The sequence below is a fragment of the Sus scrofa genome, chromosome 6, assembly GCF_000003025.6.
Source record: "Sus scrofa isolate TJ Tabasco breed Duroc chromosome 6, Sscrofa11.1, whole genome shotgun sequence".
In the NCBI taxonomy this organism is placed as follows: domain Eukaryota; kingdom Metazoa; phylum Chordata; class Mammalia; order Artiodactyla; family Suidae; genus Sus; species Sus scrofa.
This window is the reverse complement of record NC_010448.4, coordinates 55,434,324-55,455,521: the sequence shown is the minus strand read 5'-3', so window position 1 is coordinate 55,455,521 and position 21,198 is coordinate 55,434,324. Positions and strand designations below refer to the sequence as shown.

The 21,198-nt window shown below is 55.0% G+C and overlaps 3 protein-coding genes across 11 annotated transcripts in view; 2 read left to right on the top strand and 1 right to left on the bottom strand.

Annotated features, from left to right (window-relative positions):
- The window catches only part of SHANK1 (SH3 and multiple ankyrin repeat domains 1), a 44,210-nt gene extending 40,783 nt beyond the window's left edge, over window positions 1-3,427 (top strand). Inside the window, 1 exon segment of the mRNA XM_003127374.5 lies at window positions 2,710-3,427. Coding sequence (XP_003127422.3) covers window positions 2,710-3,427 — 718 coding nt within the window.
- C6H19orf81 (chromosome 6 C19orf81 homolog) lies at window positions 5,941-9,439 on the bottom strand. Of its 2 annotated transcripts, XM_021094808.1 has the most exons (4): window positions 9,191-9,439; window positions 8,975-9,095; window positions 7,128-7,267; window positions 5,941-6,301 (listed from the first exon to the last, which is right to left on the bottom strand). In XM_021094808.1, the coding sequence occupies exons 1-4, from the start codon at window positions 9,310-9,312 to the stop codon at window positions 6,106-6,108; spliced, it is 579 nt and encodes a 192-aa protein (XP_020950467.1). In that variant the 5' UTR covers window positions 9,313-9,439; the 3' UTR covers window positions 5,941-6,105. The 2 variants fall into 2 exon arrangements, 1 of the variants encoding a protein (XP_020950467.1); XR_002344731.1 differs by lacking the exons at window positions 7,128-7,267; window positions 8,975-9,095; window positions 9,191-9,439 and adding an exon at window positions 6,860-6,967 and having other exon boundaries at window positions 5,945-6,301.
- SYT3 (synaptotagmin 3) overlaps window positions 6,200-21,198 on the top strand; it is a 31,374-nt gene continuing 16,375 nt past the window's right edge. For 4 of the 8 annotated variants that reach the window (XM_013998704.2, XM_013998702.2, XM_013998701.2 and 1 more), the window contains exon 1: window positions 20,784-21,052. Coding sequence is in view for 2 of the 8 variants with exons in the window: in XM_021094803.1 (XP_020950462.1) it covers window positions 18,416-18,426; window positions 20,981-21,052 (83 nt within the window). In the remaining 6 variants the exon portion in view is untranslated. Of the gene's footprint in view, window positions 7,247-12,570; window positions 12,773-18,394; window positions 18,427-20,783; window positions 21,053-21,198 lie in introns of those variants that run through there. The other 4 variants (XM_021094805.1, XM_021094804.1, XM_021094803.1 and 1 more) reach the window with 4 other exon arrangements.

Here is a 21,198-nt window from a genome sequence, read left to right as displayed (position 1 = left end):
CACCTTCCCCATAGCTGTGTCCCTTGAGGGTCCCAGGTGATAGGAAGAAAACAAGCCCGGCCAGTTTTGAAGAAGTTTGCCCTCAGAGAAACATGATTTCTCAGGCCCTTGGAACTTCCTTTATCTCAGTAGCTCCTGTGTCTCCTCCCATCACCATGACAACCCACATTCCACCAGGACCAAAGAGAGTGATAGCAAAGGAGACTGGCGCACAACTTGTTCATGTTGGTTTCTTTGGTGGGTTGTCAGTTCTGACGGTCCTGGCAATCTTGGAGTCCCTCGAGTCCCTTGTTGGCTCGAGACAAGATACTCTAGGGCACAGCGGTTACAAGTGTGGTTCTTCTTTGGGTCCTGGTTCCAGCCTGACACTCTCTAACCGGGTGACCTTAGGCAAAGGACTCTGCATCTCTGTAGCAAGGGGACAGCATAGGACCCATCGAAACAGGCTTTTCAGGAGTTCTTGTTGTGGTTCAGTGGGTTAAGAACCTGACTAGTATCCACAAGGATACAGGTTCAGTCCCTGGCCTCACTAAATGGGTTAAAGATCCAGCATTGCCACGAGCTGCAGTGTAGGTTGCAGATGCAGCTCAGGTCTGGCATTGCTGTGGCTGTGGTGTAAACCAGCAGCTACAGCTCTGATTCCACCCCTAGCCCGGGGAACTTCTATATGCCGTGGGTGCAGCCCTTAAAAGGAAAAGGGGCGGGGGGGGTTTGAAGCCCCTGTTGTACCATGAGATGGGGGAGGGGGGCTGCTTACAAAAGCCCAACATGTATAGATGGAGAGATATGGGAAGATGGAGAAGTTTTCCAGAGCAGCTTGCCAGTTGGCATTGCCACAAACTCCAAGTTCAAGTTCAAGTTAGGGAAAGCACAGTCACATTGCTGACTCAGACACCCAGAGTGGGGGGAGGTTTTTAAATCCTGTGTCCTTCTGCAGTGCTCACTTTAATTTGGCTTGAGGCTTTGATATCTTTTTTTTTTTTTTTTTTTTTTTTGGTCTTTTCAGTGCCGCAGCCATGGCATATGGAAGTTCCCAGGCTAGGGGTCTAATCAGAACTACAGCTGCTGGCCTACCCCACAGCCACAGCCATGCGGGATCTGAGCCACATCTGTGACCTACACCACGGCTCACGGCAATGCCGGGTCTTTCACCCACTGAGAAAGGCCAAGGATCAAACCTGCGTCCTCGTGGGTACTAGTTGGATTCGTTAACCACTGAGCCAGGATGGGGACGCCAAGGGTTGGATGTCTTGATGGTGATGTTCTACTATGGTATTAGGTCTGTGAGACTGAGGGCAACTCACTGACGAGTCTCAAGAATTCTGGGTTTAAAAAAAAAACAAAGAAGAAAAGAAAAAAATGGAGTTCCCATCGTGGCTCAGCAGAAACCAATCCGACTAGGAACCATGACGTTGCAGGTTCCATCCCTGGCCTCGCTCAGTGGGTTAAGGATCTGGCGTTGCCATAAGCTGTGGTGTAGGTTGCAGACACAGCTCGGATCTGGGTTGCTGTGGCTGTGGTGTAGGCCAACAGCTGGAGCTCTGATTGGACCCCTAGCCTGGGAATCTCCATATGCCACGGGTGTAGCCCCCAAAGTGGGGGAAAAAAAAAACAGGAAAAAAAAAGAATTCTGGGTAGACAGAGAGGATGCTTAATTTAGTTGCCAGATCCACCAGCGATGGATTTGCCATCCATTATGTACCAGGTGCCCTTCAGGGTGAGAGGGACCCACAGTGGACCGAGCAAGGGAAGTAGTTCCCTCGCAGAGCTAAGAGCCTGAAGAGGCAGAGGTGGAGTCCAGCCCCTAAACAAAATCTCTGTAATCATCCTGGCGGAAGAGACACCGTGGGGATGGTTAGAAGAGGTCCCTCAAATAGCAGGCAAGCTGGACCGAGACAGGAGGAGCTGGGGAGCAGGTTACGAAGCTCCCCAGGGATAAGCGAGCGAGGCAGAGCGGACAGTTCAGAGGCCCGGAGGCAGGACTGTTCTGGAAGGAGCTAAAGGGATGAGGGGAACCTTTTCCTCCCCTTGTTTCTTCTCTCTTTCATCTCCCTCTCCTCATCTCTCTCTCTCTCTCTCTCTCTCTCTCTCTTCTCTCTCTGTCCCCGTCCCCTTCCATCTGTCTCCCTTGAATGCCCGCCCCTCTTTTCTTTCCTCTCTCAACCGTCTCCCTGTCTTCCACTCTGCTGTGACGGGCCGCACCCCGAAAGGCAGTATAGGATAGTGGTGAAGAGCTCAGACTTTGGTGCCATATAACCGGGCTCTGCCGCTTCCTGGCTGTGTGTCCTTAGGCAACTTCCTTAACCTCTCTGTGCTGCTGCTGACGATAATGATAACCATAGTACCCCGCACCAGGGCTGTCACAGGGATTCAATTGAGGTGCGATATGCAAAGCACTTAGAACCATGCTGGGCGCACCTGAGCATCAGTAAGTGGTGGCGATGATTATTATTCTCTCTTAATGTCTCTTTTTCTTTGATCTCTCTTGACTGTCACCCTCTCCCTGTCCTCTCATTTTTCTCTCCCTTCATCTTCTGTCCTGACCTCCGTCTTACCCCCCTCGCTCCTCCTCTCTCTTGTCTCTCTACCCCCCGCCCTGTGTCTCTCTTCCTCTCTCTTGATCTCTCTCTCTGTCTCCCCGGCCCCCGGCCCCTGTCACCTGCCCCCCCCACTCCTCTCCTCCACCCCTGCCCCCTTATCACATTCCAGACTCTCGGAAGACGCCCAGAGCTCGCTCCTCTCCAAACCTGTCAGCAGCCTGTTTCAGAACTGGCCCAAACCACCCCTGCCGCCGCTCCCCGCAGGAACTGGGGTGCCCCCTTCAGCGGCTGCAGCCCCGGGGGCCACCTCACCGTCAGCCTCCTCCTCCTCCACGTCCGCCCGCCACCTCCAGGGCGTGGAGTTCGAGATGCGGCCACCTCTGCTCCGCCGGGCCCCCAGCCCCTCCCTGCTGCCCGCCTCGGAGCACAAGGTCAGCCCTGCGCCCCGGCCCTCGTCTCTGCCCATCCTGCCTTCCGGACCCCTCTACCCGGGCCTCTTTGACATCCGCGGCTCCCCCACCGGAGGGGCAGGAGGCTCAGCTGACCCCTTCGCCCCTGTCTTCGTGCCACCACACCCCGGGATGTCCGGGGGTCTCGGTGGAGCCTTGTCGGGGGCCTCCCGCTCCCTCTCACCCACCCGCCTGCTTTCCCTGCCCCCGGACAAGCCGTTCGGCGCTAAACCTCTGGGGTTCTGGACCAAGTTCGACGTGGCTGACTGGCTGGAGTGGCTGGGCTTGGCTGAGCACCGAGCCCGGTTCCTGGACCACGAGATCGACGGCTCCCACCTGCCCGCCTTGACCAAGGAGGACTACGTCGACCTGGGGGTGACCAGAGTGGGCCACCGCATGAACATCGACCGGGCTCTCAAATTTTTTCTGGAGAGGTGATGGCTGGCCTGGGTGGACCAGCCCGTCCACAGAACCCTGGAGCCTGCTGGCCCCTTGACCTCTGACCCCTGACCATCATTCTCTCCCCCCGCCCCCGGCCAGGGACTCTGCTCAAACTGCGCCCTGACCCTTTGTCTCCCACGGCCGGAGGTCACCAGGTGGCCTGATCCCGGCCAGACATTTGCACCTCACTGGAGGGGCAGCTGACACAAGACTGTGTGTGTGAAGCGGGGAGCGGAGGGGGGGATGGAAGAAACCACGGAGGGAGACGGAGGAGGAGGGAAGGGTCGATTCTGGGGAGGGGGGGGACAGACAGAGCCATAGAGGGTCAACCCTGAGCCTGACTGGTTGGGGGGCGTCCCCCAGGCCGCAGGGGAAGGGGATGCCCTCAGATTCCACCACCTGCCGCCCCTCTAACAACCCTTCCCACCCCCTCCAGGCCCCTCGGCTCTCCCCGCCTTCCCCTCTCCCCAGCACACACGGCAGCCCCCCCCCAGCCTCTTGCACGCTCCTTTGCACGCCGGCTCCCCTCTCTCCCTTCCCTGGGCTACGATTTTGCACAAATGCTCCCTCTCGCTGTCTTGCACACTCCGCCTTCACGCTTCCGGCTTGTGAGGACCAGCGCTCCAGCTCATCAGCTCCAGTTTCTCTGGCGCCCCGTGCGTTTCTTTCCCCACGTGCCACATCCTCTGCTCGCAGACACCGCCACCACCGCACACACTTCCCTGGGCGCCCTCCCCCCCACCCCGAAAATCTCTGGACCCTTGCTGCAGACACACTTGGGACACCCTTTCCCTCACCCACCCACGGACTGTGCGCCTCCATCCTCTTTTAGCACCTTCCCCTCTTATTCTTGCACCCCTACATCCTCACTCTACCCACCCCTCCCTCTGGCGGTGACACTCCACCCCCCCCCACTGTCCCTTCCTGCTCACGTGCCTCCCAGGAACCGGACCTCTCTCAAGTGCTCCTGCCTCCTTGCCCCTTTGCCAGGCTCCCTGACCTTTCTTTCCCAAACCCTTGTCCATCGCCATGGTCACCTCTTTAGTGAACCTTCCTGCACGCTCGCTCTAGCACACGCATCCTCCCCAGCATGTCTGCTGCTCTCTCGAAGCCTTTTGCACTTCCTTCACACTATTCTTGCACCACGTGGCGCTGCTTGCACACTCATTCTTGAATTTATCCGGGTGCTGGTTAAGTTCCTGGATGACCTCTTTCGTCTCCTTTGGGGAGCTCTCCTGCCTCTTTCCTTTCGCACACACCTCTCATTCCATACGCTCTTGGGCTGTATTATTCTTTTCCTGCCCCCCCCTTTTTTTAATCCCATAAGACCAACTCTTGTCATTTGCACGCTGCCTATTCTCTTAGCTCTTTACACTTTTGTTCTTTTTCTGGCGAGAGAAAACCCCATGCGCACTCACTTCCTGACCACCTTGCTTCCTTCCTCCTTCTTTCCCTGCCCTAGGCTTTGCCTTCTTTCACCTCCTCTCTCCTCTCGCGGCCCCCAGCCTTCTGGTCCATCCATTTTGCACGAAGACACCGCCCCTCCCGTCTCCTAACCTGTGTTTCTCCAAGAAATTCGTCCCTCCAGCATGGCTGTTCCTTCCTGCACGCACCCCCCTCCCTTTATTCCTGGGGCTTGGGAATTTTAAGCCACCCTTCCCCTGGAAAGCCCCCTCCCCCACTGTGGGCAAAGGGGAAGGCATCGCCCTCAGGTCCCCCTCATGTTCAGCTGCCAAAGAAGGGAGCTTCCCCTCCTTCCCCCAAGCCCATTCCCCCTCTGCTGCCCCCACCCCCGATGGGGGGGGCGCTCCGTCCACGGGGTGGGGAGGGCGCTTGTAGCCCTCTCCCCCTCACCACGTCAGGGATCTGCGGGAACCTTGTGGGAGGGTCGTGGGAGGGGGGAGGGGTAGCGAGGAGCGGGCGGAGGTCGCGCTGGGCCCCTACCCGCCCCCTCCCCCTTGTCGGATGCCCCCCGTCCGCAGGGGGCCTGCGCGGTGCCCGTCTATCAAGGGCTTGTTCATTCTGGATGGGTGCCGCGGGGTTGGGGAGGGTGTGGGGGGTGGGGAGGGGGGAGGAGAGGTTGGGGTGGGGAGGGGGAAGGGACTGGATGGGGGGCAGCGCGGGGCGGAGAGGAGAGACAAAGCAAAAAGAGGAACAATAACAAAAACATACGAAAAAAAAAATAGAACACACACACACGAAAAAATCCAGAAAAAAAAAAACAAAAACCTGAAATAAAAGCCCGAGAATTGTCTTCCAAGGGGGGTGGGAGGAGGAAGAGGAGGGGGGCGGATGAGGACGTCTGGTTCTCGCTGGGACAGGGATCGCACGCGCCGAAAACCGAGGCGCTCGGGCCTCAGAGTTCATCCTTCAAGGGACTGGGACCCAGGCGTCTGTTTGCAGGCACTGGGGGAAGATTAGGGAGGCGGGATTGTTATGGGGGTTCATCCCTACCTCCCATCACCTCCCTCCTCCTGACTCCCCACCAAGATTTTGCAGAGAGAAATGGCTTTTGTACCAGGTCATTCTTTATAATTAAACTCACAGTATCCACCCCCTCGAGCCGACCCCGCCTCCTTCCTGGGGAGGCAACACCCCTTTCCTCTCGGGTTCCGGGCTACTAGCCCGCATCTGAAGGGCGGTGCGCAAGCGCAGCCGGGGTCCGCCCCCAAGCGTCAGTCTTCCTCCGTCGGCACCGCCCCCAGAGCCTCGAGCATGCGCCGTCGGACGAGGGAGCGGCGCAGGTGCAGGCGGTAATCGCCCATCAGCAGTTCGTCATGGCGCACGAGAGGGCGAGTGAGCCCGCGCAGGTGGAGTCCCGAGCGCAGCAGGCGCGAGCGAGTCTGGAAGTCCGTGACCATGATGAGCCACCTGCGAGGGGGCGAGGCCAGGAGGAGAGGGGCAGGGCGGAGACGGGAGGGGAACCGCTGACGGTCGCAGCTCTGCCTTTGATTGTCAGAGGCCCTGCCTGGCCCCTGCTCGTTTACTGACTCCAGTCCCTCAACCCGTCACTACGTCCCTAAAACTCCTCTCCAGCTCTGCACTCTCGCCGAGGTTAGCCTGTACTTCGACCTTCACCTGGGTCAGTCTAGGCCCCGTCTTCCCCCTCAGCCTGCTTCTGTCGAGACTCCATCTTTTTAAATTGCTGCTCGGGGGTCCTACTCTCACCCAGCAGCTCCAGGCCGGGTCCCTTCAGGGTGGCTTTCAGGTCTGTCCCAGATCTCCTGGCCTCGCCCCCAACTAGATACTCCAGGTTCGCCCAGTCACTCCGGCCGGGCCCCTGCAAGGTGCCCAGTCCCGGCTCCGCTCCCTCGGAGCTGCCTTCCAATGCTCCGACCCCACACCTCAGTCTTGCCCATCCCCTGGGTCACTGAAAGTCTGGTTCCTCACTCCAGATCTTTTACGGTCTCTTCCACCCCCTCGTCGCACCTGCTCTCGGCGGGGTCGGGCCCTTTACACTCAGCGCGCCATTCTCCGGGTGCGTTAGGCCCCGCCTTCTGCCTGCCTGCACTTCCCCGCCCCGCCCCTCGCTGGCCTGTGGTCCGCCAGCCCCTCCTATTAGCCTCGGCCCCGCCCAGCAGGCGACTCCGCCCCCTCCCAACTCTCTGGGCTCAGCCCCGGCCCTGCCCCATCGTGGCTTTCGCCGCGGTCCTGCTCCTCCGCTCAGCTCCAAACCCTGCGCTCGCTGAGGGCTCACCGGTCCCGGCGCCCAGCCGTCCCGCAGATGACGTTCATGTTCTCAAAGCGGATGCTGCTCACACGCCCGCTCTCCATGGCTCCGGGTAACTCGGCCTCCAGCGCCTCCAGCACCTCCAGGTGGGTAAGGTCCTCTTCCGGCTGGGGCGGGGGTGGGGGGAGGGGGGTCGGAGAAAGAGCCTCAGCCCGTGACACCCGGCTTCAGAAGTCCACACCCGAGGCCCCACCTGGAGAGCCTGCCAGAGTCCCAGGTGGCTTTTGAGGGGCAAGAATCACATTTGATCCCAGGATCTTGTTCCTTTTGCCAGAGTGAGTAGGATAGGAACCCTTCAGGGAGAAAGACATCCACTGTCATTCTAGGTCATGGTCTTAAAAAATCATTTCTCATCAAGCCGATCTGCCAAAAGTCAATGAACAGTTGGCTGAATGATTCACCAATCTGGCTAACTCTATCAATCTACTGAAAACTCTTCCGGCAACCTGCGTTGGCTGGTGAGCTCTTGGCAGCTCTTGAAGATTTCTGCCAGGGATTTAAGCTGTAAACTTTTTCCTTTTATAGTCATGTTAGCATTTTAAGGACTGTTGTCAGAAAATAAAGATGGGTGTTGACATCTTCTCAATCTATTTAACATTCAGAAACACACATTGATACTAACCACATTTTCAGTCTGAGGTTACCATGTCGAAGGCAATGTAACATTGCCGAGAAACAAAGTTGGTCATCTCCAGGAAGCCAAGCCTTGGGTGTGTGTATTGAGGGAGGGAGTGTCTCAGGTTCAAAGCCACAAGGAGAGGAGCAATGGGGTGGGGACTGGTCCCTAAAGGAAAGACAGTGGGGAGTTCCCCTTGTGGCCCAGCGGGTTAAGAACCCAACTAGTATCCATGAGGATGTGGGGTCGACTCCTGGCCTGGCTCAGTGGGCTAAGGAGCCAGCTTTGCCCACAGGCTGCAGCATGGGTCACAGGTGCAGCTTGGATCTGGCATGGCTGTGGCTGTGGCTGTGGCTGACAGCTGCAGCTCTGATTCCACCCCTAGCCCAGAAACTTACATATGCCAGAGGTTCGGCCCTAAAAAGAAAAGAAAGAACAACAGTGATCCCTGTGTTGGGATAAAGTCAGGGTTAGGGTTCGGGTTAGCGGGAACACCTCTGAGGTTTGTGCCTAGCAAGCCTCATGTAATTCTCAAATGGGTGAAAACCCACTAGATACCTTCACTGACTGAGCCAGGAATGGTCAGAGGATTCACACACCAAATAACCATTTCACTGAATCTCTCAAAAACATGGACTTTTAGGAGCACCCTTCATGGCTCGGCAGTTAACAAACCAGACTAGGTTCCATGAGGTTGTGGGTTCGATCCCTGGCCTCACTCAGTGGGTTGAGGATCTGGCGTTGCCCTGAGCTGTGGTGTAGGTCGAAGACGTGGCTCAGATCCCATGTGGCTGTGGCGTCGGCCGGTGGCTACAGCTCCGATTTGACCCCTAGCCAGGGAACTTCCTTATGCTGCAAGTGCAGCCCTAAAATAGCCAAAAAGAAAATGAGATTTTACAATATCTGTACATTTTACAGAATTTCATAGTAGGTGGATTAGCAAGACTCCCTCTGTCTTCAGTCTTCCCTCACTCTGCCTCTCAATCCCCCTCTGGGATCAGCAGTGATAAAGATGACGATGGGTTCCCCCCCCCCATTCACAATCAATATTCAGTCACTCATCCTGGTGCTGAGCCCCCAGCTGATAAGCCTCAAAGCCTGGATGCAACCTGTGTCCATCATCGCTTCTAAGGCTCTGCCCTTCCCATCACCACGTCCTGCGGGGACCTGGGGTCGTGGGGGTGGAGGGTCCACTCACTGAGGTCTCCATGCACAGACAGAGGGGCTGCGAGGCAGGCGGCATGGGAAACTTGCGGATGCACGGGAGCTCTCGGTCCAGCGCCTCATATTCTGCAATGACCTGGCGCAGGTACTGCTTCCTGGGAAGACAGCACACAGGGACCTCCTGAGGTCAAGGGCTGCTGCCGGCTCAGAAGAGCTGAGGTTGGAAATCACGAGGCCAGGGTCCACTCACGAGGATTTGATGGGTCTGCCTTGGCTCCAAGCCTGAGTCTCCGCTGGGGTCTCTAGGTCCACAAGGAGGCCTCCTGGGGATGGAAAACCCAGTATAAGCTGCCCTGAGCCCTTCTCACACATGATTCTGCTTAGATGGCATCACCAGGTGCTGTCCATGCTGCCCCTGAGATAGCTTTTTTTTTTGCCCTCTGTCTTTCAGGGCGGCACCTGCAGCATATGTAAGTTCCCAGGCTAGGTGTCAAATTGGAGCTGTAGTTGCCGGTCTACACCACAGCCTCAGCAACGCCAGGTCCACGCCTCGTCTGCAACCTACACCACAGCTCATGGCAACGCTGGATCTTTAAACCACTGAGCAAGGCCGGGATCCAACAGGCACCGCTGAGCCGCAATGGGAACTGCCCCCATCCCTGCCTCAACCTCCAACCCCGTAGATTTTATGCCAATTATTAAGCTGCTGTCTCCAGCTCAAAACTCCTCCCACCTCCACCCAGAGTGCTGGGACTCTATCAACACCATTTGAATTTTTTTTTTTTTTTTTTTTTTTTTTGCTTTTTATGGCTGCACCCACGGCATATGGAGGTTCCCAGGCTAGGGGTCAAATTGGAGCTGCAGCTGCTGGCCTGCAGCACAGCCACAGCAATGCGGGATCCTTAACCCACTGAGCCACTGAGCAAGGCTAGGGATGGAACCTGCAACCTCATGGATCTTAGGTTCGTTAACCACTGAGCCATGGAGGGAGCTCCCCCAACCCCACTGCTGCTCCAAGAGTTGGGGTCCTCTTAGGTTCTGCCTAAAGGGGGTGCTAGAGGGAGATTGAAAAGCAGGAGGAAGAGAACTTTGCCCCCTTTTGCTTCCTATTCCAATCCCCCCAGCCTGGCTTCGTCAAGGCAGCAGCAGCTACATCCAGTTTGTGGGTATTCCCATCGTGGCGCAGCAGAAACGAATCTGACTGGCAACCATGAGGTTGCAGGTTTGATCCCTGGCCTCGCTCAGTGGGTTAAGGATCCAGCGTTGCCATGAGCTGTGGTATAGGTCACAGATGCAGCTCAGATCTGGCATGGCTGTGGCTGTGGCGTAGACCAGCAAGTGTAGGTAGCTCCAATTGGACCCCTAGCCTGGGAACCTCCATATGCCGCAGGTGCAGCCCTAAAAAGACAAAAGAGAAAAAAAAATCAATCAATCCAGTCTGTGGTTTTTCCAGCAGTCTCAGAACTGGCCTCCAGATTGATTGGTAACAGCTCTCAGATCTGGGCTCTTTCCACCCCACCCCCACCCCCGGTCAGCTCACCAGTCTCTCTTAGGGCTGACTGCCAGATGTCCTGCATCATTCATTTCCCCTTCCTCTGCAATCCTAGAGGTTTCTCCAGCTGGAGACAATAGTTCCCAGTCTCCCTGGCAGCTAATTGTGGCCAAGTTCTCACAAAGGGTGCTAGCGGGAGTGATGAATGCGACTTTGGAGTCGTTTGCTTAAGAGAAAAAGTCTCTTAGACTCAGCGTCCCTTCCGTTGGACCAGAATGTGGACGTAGCAGCAAGTCAGCTTCATCCTGGCTGGAGATGCGGAAGCAACCCGGGTCCCCGTGTCTTCTCATGGGGCTGAGATATCCCACCCCTCCAGACCACCTGCCTCCATCACACGAGAGAATAAACCAGTTTCCTAACGCCATTGAGTTTTGGGGTCTCTTTGTGGCGGAAAAAACAAAACAACAAAAAAAGAAAAAACAGGAGTTCCCGTTGTGGTGCAGTGGTTAACAAATCCAACTAGGAACCATGAGGTTGCAGGTTCGATCCCTGGCTTTGCTCAATGGGTTAAGGATCTGGTGTTGCCGTGAGCTGTGGTGTGGGTCGCAGATGTGCCTCGGATCTGGCATTGCTGTGGCTGTGGCAAAGGCTGGCGGCTACAGCTCCTATTAGACCCCTAGCCTGGGAACCTCCATATGCCGCAGGTGCGGCCCTAGAAAAGGCAGAAAGACAAAAAAAAAAAAAAAAAAGAAAAAAGAAAAAACAAAGTAGCTGCTGCCAGCCAGGAGCTGGTGTGGCAGCCCCAGCCAGACCCTGGCGTCCTCATTGGACCTAAGGAACGTCACAGAACACCCACAGCAGCCAAGGTCACCCCGTGATAGCAATGGAGCAAGATAAAATTAAGACCATTCTGGGAGTTCCTGTCATGGCTCAGTGGTTAACGAATCCGACTAGGAACCATGAGGTTGCGGATTTGATACCTGACCTCGTTCAGTGGGTTACAGATCCGGCATTGCCACGAGCTGTGGTGTAGGTCGCAGACGCAGCTCGGATCCCATGTGGCTGTGGCTGTGGCTGTGGTGTAGGCCAGAGGCTACATCTCTGATTCGACCCCTAGCCTGGGAACCTCCATATGCTGCAGGTGTGGCCCTAGAAAAGGCAAAAAAAAAAAAAAAAAAAAAAAAAATTAAGCCCATTCTGGAGTCAAGTGTCAACCCAACAAGACATGGCCTCAGCCCAAACCACAAACCCCAGCACATAGCCCCCGGTCTTACTCAGACCCGACGCTTCTTTCTCCGCCAGTATTAGTGCTGTTCTTTCCTCCTGCATCATGAACTTGCCTCTGCTTCTTGCCAGCCTCAGATCCAGAGCAAAGCCTGCTTTCCTGATTCCTCTGCCGGTCACCTAACTCAGTCCAGTTCCTACAAGTCCTGTCTCAACACCTCTAACGCAGGAGTTCCCACTGCGGTGCAGTGGGATCGGCAGTGTCTCTGCAGCACCAGGATGCAGGTTCAATCCTTGGCCAGGCACAGCAGGTTAAAGGATCCTGCATGGCCACAGCCGTGGCACAGGATGCAACTGTGGCTTGGACCTGATCCGTGGCCCGGGAACTCCATATGCCATGGGCAGCCAAAAAAGAAACAAAAAACCCTTTCTCAGACACGGAGGTGTTACTGTCACCTGCATTACAATTCAATAAATAAACCCGGTGGTGTGCTGGTATTTTCTTTCTCTCTCTCTCTCTCTCTCAGCATTTGCCACTTTTCATGGTGTCAGTACTCCTGCCCTGACCAATTTTGTGCTCCCCGTGATCTTAAAAACCAACTTGGGAGTGTCTGTCCAGGTGCAGTGGCAATGAATCTGACTAGTAACCGTGAGGTTGCAGGTTCGATCCCTGGCCTCGCTCAGTGGGTTAAGGATCCAGCGTTGCCATGAGCTGTGGTAGGTCACAGACGTGGCTTAGCTCCCACATGGCTGTGGCTGTGGTATAGGCCGGCAGCTGTAGTTCAGATTCGACCCCTAGCCTGGGAAACCTCCACGTGCCATGGGTGCGGCCCTAAAAGATAAATAAATAAATAAAATAAAAACAAGTACCTATTGAATAATTGAGTAAATACAGCACTTTCAAACTTCCACAGGCATCTCCGAGGCCTGCTCTGTACCTTGGAGGATGCTGCAGGCCAAGAGATTAACAAGACCCGCCCTGCCCTCCAGGAGCTTCCGGTCTGGTGGAGGAAGCCAGCACTGCAAAGGGTGATACAGTGAAAGGCTCACGAGGTGAAGAGGAAGCCCAGTCTGGAGGCAATCAGGGAAGGCTCCTTAGAGGAGGTGATGTCTCAGGTGAGAGTTAAGGGATAAGGAGAAGTTTGCCACATAAAGAAATGGCAGCAGAGTTCCCGTCGTGGCTCAGTGGTTAACGAATCCAACTAGGAACCATGAGTTGCGGGTTCGATCCCTGGCCTCGCTCAGTGGGTTAAGGATCCGGCATTGCCATGAGGTATAGTGAAGGTCACAGATGCGGCCCGGACCCCACGTTGCTGCGCCTGTGGCATAGGCCAGAGGCTACCTACAGCTCTGATTCGACCCCTAGCCTGGGAACCTCCCTATGGCTTGGTTGCAGCCCTAGAAAAGACAAAAAAAAAAAAAAAAAAAAAAAAAAAAAAAGGAAAGAAATGGCAGAGAAAGGGACGTTTTATGCAGAGAGACCACAGGGGGCTAAAGTCTTTAAGCAAAAGAGAATATTCCCAGAATTCTCTTCAGGCCCGAGGCTGAGTGCTTACTGCAATTGTAGGTTATTAATTATTCGTGAGATGATGTGTTTCATGTCTGCCCTCCTTGCATGAGAACAGGCTGGGTCACTTCATTCATTAGGAACTCTAGACAAAACACTTGGGACCCACAGGAAAGCCAAAGTCTGCAACCTGATAAGCTAAAAGGGTTATCGGTTCCAAAACACCACAAAGGGAACAGCCCGACTGAAATAAACAAACAACGAGCTCCAAAAAATAGGCCAACTTGTCAACCCAGTTCCACTCGGCTTTCCTGGAGCCATACATACATTTTGCTTGTCAGTCAAGTGCCTAGGTTAGAGATGCTGGGGGTGCGGGATGGGATCGCCAATGAAAGAGGCCTTCAAAGACACTGAAAGAGACCTGAAGACAGGGAAATTGTTTTCACCACTAGAGAATTTGCTATGCCTGGCGAAGAGCAGGTGCTTATAGCAGACACCAGAAAGGAGACCCCCTCTGCTATTCTGCTTCCCCCAGTTGCGGAGTGTCCATTCCTCCCACCCCCCATCTAACCAGATAGGGCTCACGGGTGACATCCCAGTATCCTCAGTGATAGCCCATCCGGTGTAAACCAATGACTCCGAGCAGGGCCCCGTGGGGCTCCTGGGCACAAGCCTTGCTGGGTGGTCCCCCATTTCTTGTTTTTAGGGAATAAGTTTCAGCCTCTGTGACCTTCCCTGAGTTCCAAAGGGCAGCCGCTCATCAGGGAAGGGAGGGGACGAAGAGACCTTGGAGGAGCAGAGGAGAGACAGGAGTGCAGCCTCAGGGCAGGGCCCTGGCTCCCCCTCAAGGAATATACAGAGCAATACATGAGACCTGCAGAACTAAACCCCCCAACCAGTGAAAGACGTTATGAAGCATTCTTCATTCCAGGACCTCCAGAACCTGTCCTGGGGCTACTGAACTTTTTTTTTTTGCTTTTCAGGGCTGCACCCGTGGCATATGGAGGTTCCCAGGCTGGGGGTCCAATTGGAGCTGTAGCTGCTGGCCTACACCTCAGCGACAGCAACGCCAGATCTGAGCTGCTCCTGCAACCTACACCGCAGCTCACGGCAACACCGGATCCTTAACCCAGTGAGCGAGGCCAGGGATTGAACCTGCGTCCTCATGGATGCTAGTCAGATTGGTTTCCACTAAGCCATGACGGGAACTCCAGGTCTGTCATTTTAGGCACTCCAAATGATCTCCTCCCATCTCATTGGCCAATACTAAGTCACCCACTCTTGTCTCTGGAAGAGATGCCTGGAACTGTGGCAGCCATTTTGTGACCATGAGGTATAAGAGCTGGTGTGCAAAGGGGATCTATCCCACACTAAAATGCAGGCATATGGAAACTGGCTTCTCGGTGACATCATTGAGCTGCTGATCCAACCAGCACAAGCCCTGTCATCCCACCTGTGGGCTTCTTTTTGTGAGACACCGACTTTCCCATTTCTACTGCATCAAGTCCAGTTCTCTATCACCCACTAGCCCAATGAATCCTCACCAAGATATTATCTGGGAAATGCTGAATGAGTAAATGAATGAATGAACTGTGCTAAAGCAGAGTGGAAGCAGGGAGCCTTGGAAGAGGAGCCTGAAGTTGTCAGCTGGGGTCAGGCGGGACCTCAAACACCAGGTTGAGGGGCTGGGACTCTACCCTGGGAGTCGTGGGCAGCACGGGTGAGCCACGAGCAGGGGAGAAACAGGGTTAATGCTGGGTGTCAGAAAGACTCCCTTGGGTCAATGTGGGGTATGGGCCGGAGGGGAGAAACTGAAGACCAGGGCGTTAGGTGGAGAAAGGATCCAGGGGAAGCGGACAAGACCTGAGCTGGGGCCGTGGGGGCTGGAAAGGTAGGGACGGGGCAGCGAGAGTGAGCAGGAAGATGGGGCTGCGGGCTGACGGCTGCAGGAGGGAATAGGAGTCAGAGGAACAGTGCCTGGGGTCTCGCCCAGTGCCTGGGCTGGCAGTGGGGCCATTCAAAGCGGGGAAGCAAGGAAGAGGAGTGGCTTTGGGAGAAGATGCTGAGTTCAGTGTGGGAGACAAGGACGGTGCTAGGGACCAGGGCAGGAAGTCTGTGGGGGATAGTGGCCTCAGAAGAGCTGGTGAGTCTCCAGAGATTCATGGGAAATGTAGTTCTGCATCCAGAACATTGGGCAGGGAACTGCAGGGGCTCATGGGAAATGTAGTTTGAGGTCTAAAGGGTACTGCCCAAGAATCTGGAGGACACAAGAATTGGGGGTGGCTCTCTCTTTGGAAGTCCAGTGATTCACTTAAGGTCACGCTGCCAGGTGGGGCTGTGACACAAGGCCTGGATGAAGGCCCCTCACCCCCCCCCACCTCCACACCTGCATACACACAGACAGACAGACAGACAGAGCTTAGTACCTGCCTCCCTGTATGTTCTGGGGCCGCCCATGGTGGAGGAGCACAGGGGCTCCTCATTTTGCTGCATCCTGGGGAGGTGGGTGGGGGTTGTCTCAGGAGGGCGGGGAGAGGAGCTCTGACCGGGCCACCCTCCCCAGCTCCTTCTCCCCGCTGCTTCCTCCTTCTTGTCTTTGAAGCCCCGGGGGAAAAGTATGGAAGGCTGAGACCACATCGGAATCCGGGTTCCCCTAAGCCCTGGGCCTCCCTGTACGCCCCAGTTCCTTCTTTCCCACATTCCCGCTTCCTCCTCTCTGTCCCCTAGTCTCCAGGAGCTTCCTCCCCGCCGAGCCCTTCTCTCGCCCCCTTCCTCATCCACTCCCCATCCCTCCCTCTCTCCCCATCTCTTTACCCTGAGTTCTCGGCTCTCTCCCCATCTCTCCTCCACTCTTCCCCTTAATTTGTCTGCCCTCTTTCTCCCATGTCCCCCCTTCCCCTGTTCCACCTCCTTGGGCTCCATCTCCATCAGTTTCCCCAATAGCTCCCCAGCCCCCGACCCCCTGTCTCTTCATAGCTCTCCGCCTCTCTCTAACCCTATCCCCTCTCTCCCCGTTTCCCCATCTCTCTTCTGGCGTAGCTGCCTCCGCCTTGCTTTCCCTCCCTCTGTCATCCCTTCTCCGATCCCACTTGCCCTCCACTCATCCCTGTTTCACACAGGAACTGGTCAGATACAGGCGAGATTTAAACAGAAACTGGGTCCTGGGTGGGGGAGGGAAAGGTGGGCAGGGGACCTGGTTGCCATGGTACCGCCAATGGAGGGGGGAGGGGCTGGCGGCTCGGACTTGGGGGCTCAAAGAGGGGAGGGAGCTGGGAGCCTGGGGTGCCTGGGTCTGGAGGGGAAGGTCTGGGGACTCCTGGGCCCCAAGGGCAGGAACGAAGGACTGTGGCCACACAGGTGCCCAGTGGGCATCTCTTCCCTGTGTCTACAGAGCTCTCAGCGGCAACTGTGGGAGAGGAGCCTGGACTTTTTTTCCAGGTTATCCTGTCTGTCTTTGTAGTCTGTCTCTGTTACCTGTATCTCTGGTTTTCTCTACACTTCAGCAGCTCTCTGCCTTAACTGTTGATTATTCCTGCCTTTTTTTTTTTTTTTTTTTTTTTTTTTTTACAGCCACACCCACAGTATATGGAAGTTCCCAGGTTAGGAATCAGAGCTGCAGCTGAGGCCTACACCACAGCCACAGCCACACTGGATCTGAGCCGCATCTGTGACCTGCGCCTCAGCTGCAGCAATGCCAGATCCTTAACCCACTGATCGAGGCCAGGGATTGAACCTGCATCCTCACAGAGACTATGTTGGGTTCTTAACCCACTGAGCCACAACAGGAACTCCAATTATTCCTGTTTGATAAGCACTGGTTCTCTGCTTTTTTAGGTAGTAGCACCTTGATTCCCTGAGTGATTTATTCAGAGGGGAACTTAAAAATCAACCTAGGATACAGAATCAAATTTTGGACTTTTGCTGGACCTGTTTTTTGTTCGTTTGTTTGTCTTTTTGTCTTTTCTAGGGCCACACCAGCGGCATATGGAGGTTCCCAGGCTAGGGGTCTAATCAGAGCTGTAGCTGCTGGCCTACACCACAGCCACAGCAATGAGGGATCGGAGCCGAGTCTGTAACCTACACCACAGCTCACCGCAACGCCAGATCCTTAACCCACTGAGCGAGGCCAGGGATCAAACCTGCAACCTCATGGTTCCTAGTCGGGTTCGTTAACCACTGAACCATGACTGGATCTCCTGCTGGACCTGTTCTAAGAGGATCTTGCTTTTTCCAATGAAGTTGCTAGGCTGGTCGTATCCTAGGCTGGAGCTGCTGGGGAACTTCATATCGACATGGGGGGGATCGATGGGAGGGGAGAGTCTGCCAGAAAGCACCAACCAAAGATGCAGACAGTCAGATTCCTGATGATGGTTGGGGCAGCTGGATCTAGCTGCGCCTGAAGCCCTCATCCACCCAATTAGTTCTCTCTTATGCTTCGGTCATGTGAGTTTCCATCATTGGCAATTAAAATAGTCCAGACTTAAACAGACTCATTTCCAGTCCCAGTTCCGCTGTGGCCCTGACTCCCTTTCCGCATACCTAGGTCTCTTTTTGGCCCATCAGGCTGCCCTGCACCTCAGTTACCAAGTCCATCCCCACAGGTTAGGGGACATCTTTCACAACCACAGGCACCCCTGCTCCCAACAGCCCGTCAATCTCCAAGCTCTAGCCCTTCTGCCTCCTGACTCTGCTCCTTCCTCTTCTCTTCATTCTCGCAGCCTTGACACCCACTGGGGTTTCAAGATCCCCTCCTGCCTGGACCCTTGCCCCAGCATCCTTCTTGTCTTCACATCCTCCAGTCTCTTCCCTTCATTCCTCTCCTCACAGGGTTCCAAAGGGGTCTTTCTGCACCCAGAGCAGACCCAGCCCTCCCATGGCTCCCTGGTGCCCCCGGACAACATTTCAGCCCCTCAGCCCCTGTGCCTGCCTTCACACTCCACATGCTGCCTTCTGCCCTTTTCCTGGTGCTCAGAAGAAGCTCCAGTGCCCCCTCCTCCAGGAAGCCTTCTCTGACTCCACCTCCTACCGGTTGGTTGTCTCTTTCCTCTGCATGTTCTTTTCTTTAGATTTTTTTTTCTTTTTAGGGGTGCACCCGTGACATATGGAAGTTCCCAGGCTAGGGATTGAATCAGAGCTACAGCTGCTGGTCTACATCACAGCCACAGCAACACTGGATCCAAGCCCCATCTGTGACCTACACCAGGCAACACCAGATCCTTAACCTACTGAGCAGGGCCAGAGATCGAACCCGGATGCTAGTCAGGTTGGTTACCGCTGAGCCACCACGGGCACTCTGCTTCTGACCGTCTTTGTCTCTCATTCTCCGTGTCTCCACACCTTTCCACATGTCTCTGCCTCTGTCTCTGTGTGTCTCTGTCTCCACTGCTTTATTTCGCCACCTCTGTCTCTCCCTCCCTCCTTTCCTGTCTCTCTGCCTTAGCCTCACCTGCCTCCCTAGGCCTCTCACCCCACATCTCCTGGGACTGCCCCGACCCACTCCCTGGCCTGGCCTGCAGCCTGGGACACAAATCCCTGAACCAGCACTTTCCTCTTCTTCCAGAAATTAGAACTTATGTCAGCGCCGCAGTGGGGGTGGGGCTGGCCTTAGCTCCGGTTAAGAGGGTTTCCTTCTCTGCACGGACATCCACACAGGCCCCGGTCAGCTCGGTCTACCTCTGCTCATGGGGTTTTTTCTCCCTGGCGAGAACCAGGAGAAGAGACGAATCTGTGTTTACACATACTGCGCATGTCTCTGGCGGGTGTGTCTGCTTTTGTTTCCAGGCACATTTGTGTGCAAATCCATAGGTACTTTGCAAACCCATCCATTCATTGATGCACGCATGCGTTCATCCATTCAGCCATCCGCTCATCCTCTCATTCAGCCATCCATCCCCTGATCCATCTGTCCATTCACCCATCCATTCAACTATCCATCCATCCATCCAACCATCCACTGATTCATCTATCCGTCCATCTGTCCATCCCTCCACCCATTCAATTATCCATCCATCCATCCAACCATCCACTGATCCATCCATCTGTCCATCCTGCCGCCCATTCAACTATCCATCCATCCATCCAACCATTCGACTCATATATTCACACATACATACACTCCTCTATTTATCCATCCATTTGCTCATTCATTCATCCAAACAATATTTGAGTGCCTACTGTGTGCCAGGTGCCATGTCTGGCAAGCGGGGACACAGCAGTAAACAAAACAAAGTGCTACCCCCATGGGGCTCATGGGGCCCAGCAGTCCCCCTCAGGGCGCCAGACTCCCTCCTGCCTCAGGCCTTGCAGAGACGGCACATCTGGCTTATGCCAACTCAAATGTCACCTGCTCAGAGAAGCCGTCTGCGACCTCCTGCCCAGACACACAGCCCCCTGGACTTTCCCTCACAACGCTGACCCTCAGTGGCAGTTATTCGATGACCATCTGTCTCCTCCACAAGACCACTCTCAAGACTGGGATTTTATTTCTTCCTTTTTTTTGGCCGGGGGGGGGCATCCCTTGGCATATGGAGTTCCCTGGCCAGGGATCAGATCGGAGCCGTAGTTGCAACCTAAGCCACAGCTGCAATGCCAGATCCTTAACTGACTGTGCTGGGCTGGGGATCAAACCTGTGTCCCAGCGCCCCCAAGATATCGCCAACCCCATTGCACTACAGCGGGAACCCCCCCAAGACTGGGATTTTTGTCTACTTTGTTCCTGGCTGAATCCTTGGTGCCTGTAACAGCGCCTGGCACTCAGTTGAGGCTCCGTAATTATCTATCGAATGGCTGCATGGATTGAATTGAATGAATGTCTGGCTCCTGGCTCTCTGTCCAGTGCTCTGCCTCTTCTACACGCCTGGTGACCATGACAGACAAGCTCCTCAAACTTCCTAGCTGGAAGTTCCCAGGCTAGGGATTGAATCAGAGCTGTAGCTGCTGGCCTACACCACAGCCACAGCAACACCAGATCCAAGCCTTATCTTTGACCTGCACCACAGCTCATGGCAATGCTGGATCCTTAACCCACTGAGCGAGGCCAGGGATCAAACCTGCATCCTCATGGATACTAGGCGGGTTCATTACCGCTGAGCCACAAGGGGAACTCCAGCAATTTCTACTTAGAGATTATATTTACATGGGTTTCACTGGGAGGCAGGGGCAGCATTGAGAAAGACTTGGTGGGGGTGGGGGTGGGGGTGGGGCACTCCCAGCCACCCCTGCTGGCTGCCACTGAGGTTATGTAGCGCTGGATCTTTAAGAGAGTCTTAACTTCTGTGAGCCTCAGTTGTCTCCTCTGTGAAATGGGAATAACATAATTGCACACGCCCTGCCTCATAGGGCCAAAATGAAGACTAGAGGAATGCTTTCAAAGCGCTTAGCTCAGTGCCCAGATCACAGTGGGAATTATCATTAACTGCCATGAATACACCAGCAAAGGTAAACTTGCTTTTTTTTTTTTTTTTTTTTTTTTTTTGCTTTTTACGGCCGCACTAGCGGCATATTAAGGTTCCCAGGCTAGGGGTTGGATCAGAGCTACAGCTGCCAGCCTACACCACAGCCACAGCAACGCCAGATCCCCAGATCCGAGCCACGTCTGCAACCTACACCACAGCTCACAGCAACGCCGGATCCTTAACCCACTGAGCAAGGCCAGGAATTGAACCTGTGTCCTAATGGACACTAGTCAGACTTGTTTCCACTGAGCCACGATGGGAACTCCCAAACTTGCTGCTTCTTAAAAAACATTCATTAAGAACCTACTTGGTGCCAATGCTCTATCTCTACTGACTGGTTTTTCAAACCTCTGGGTCCCCTAGAAAACAGCTTATTGTCTATATCTGGCTGATAAGGAACCTGGAGCTCAGAGCACAAAGTGCGAGGTCTCACAGGTAAGAGCCAGCCCGGAAAGGATTCAAACCCGGGACCCTGCTTCTACCTCTACTCCTAGCTGATTTCTGCCTCCGCTCCCACCGCCAGCCCTCAGAGCTCCTCTGACGGGAGGACTTGAAGTCCTGGGTCTTACACAGGACTGGGT

Bases quoted from the DNA above. Each gene is read 5' to 3' on its own strand.
- C6H19orf81 (XM_021094808.1), bottom strand. From the start codon at position 9,312: ATGTGTGAGAAGGGCTCAGGGCAGCTTATACTGGGTTTTCCATCCCCA. The intron at 9,096-9,190 runs GTGAGTGGACCC...CTGTCTTCCCAG, and splicing joins GGCAGACCCATCAAATCCTC to GAAGCAGTACCTGCGCCAGG. The intron at 6,302-7,127 runs GTGAGCCCTCAG...GCCCCCTCGCAG, and splicing joins ACGGCTGGGCGCCGGGACCG to GTGGCTCATCATGGTCACGG.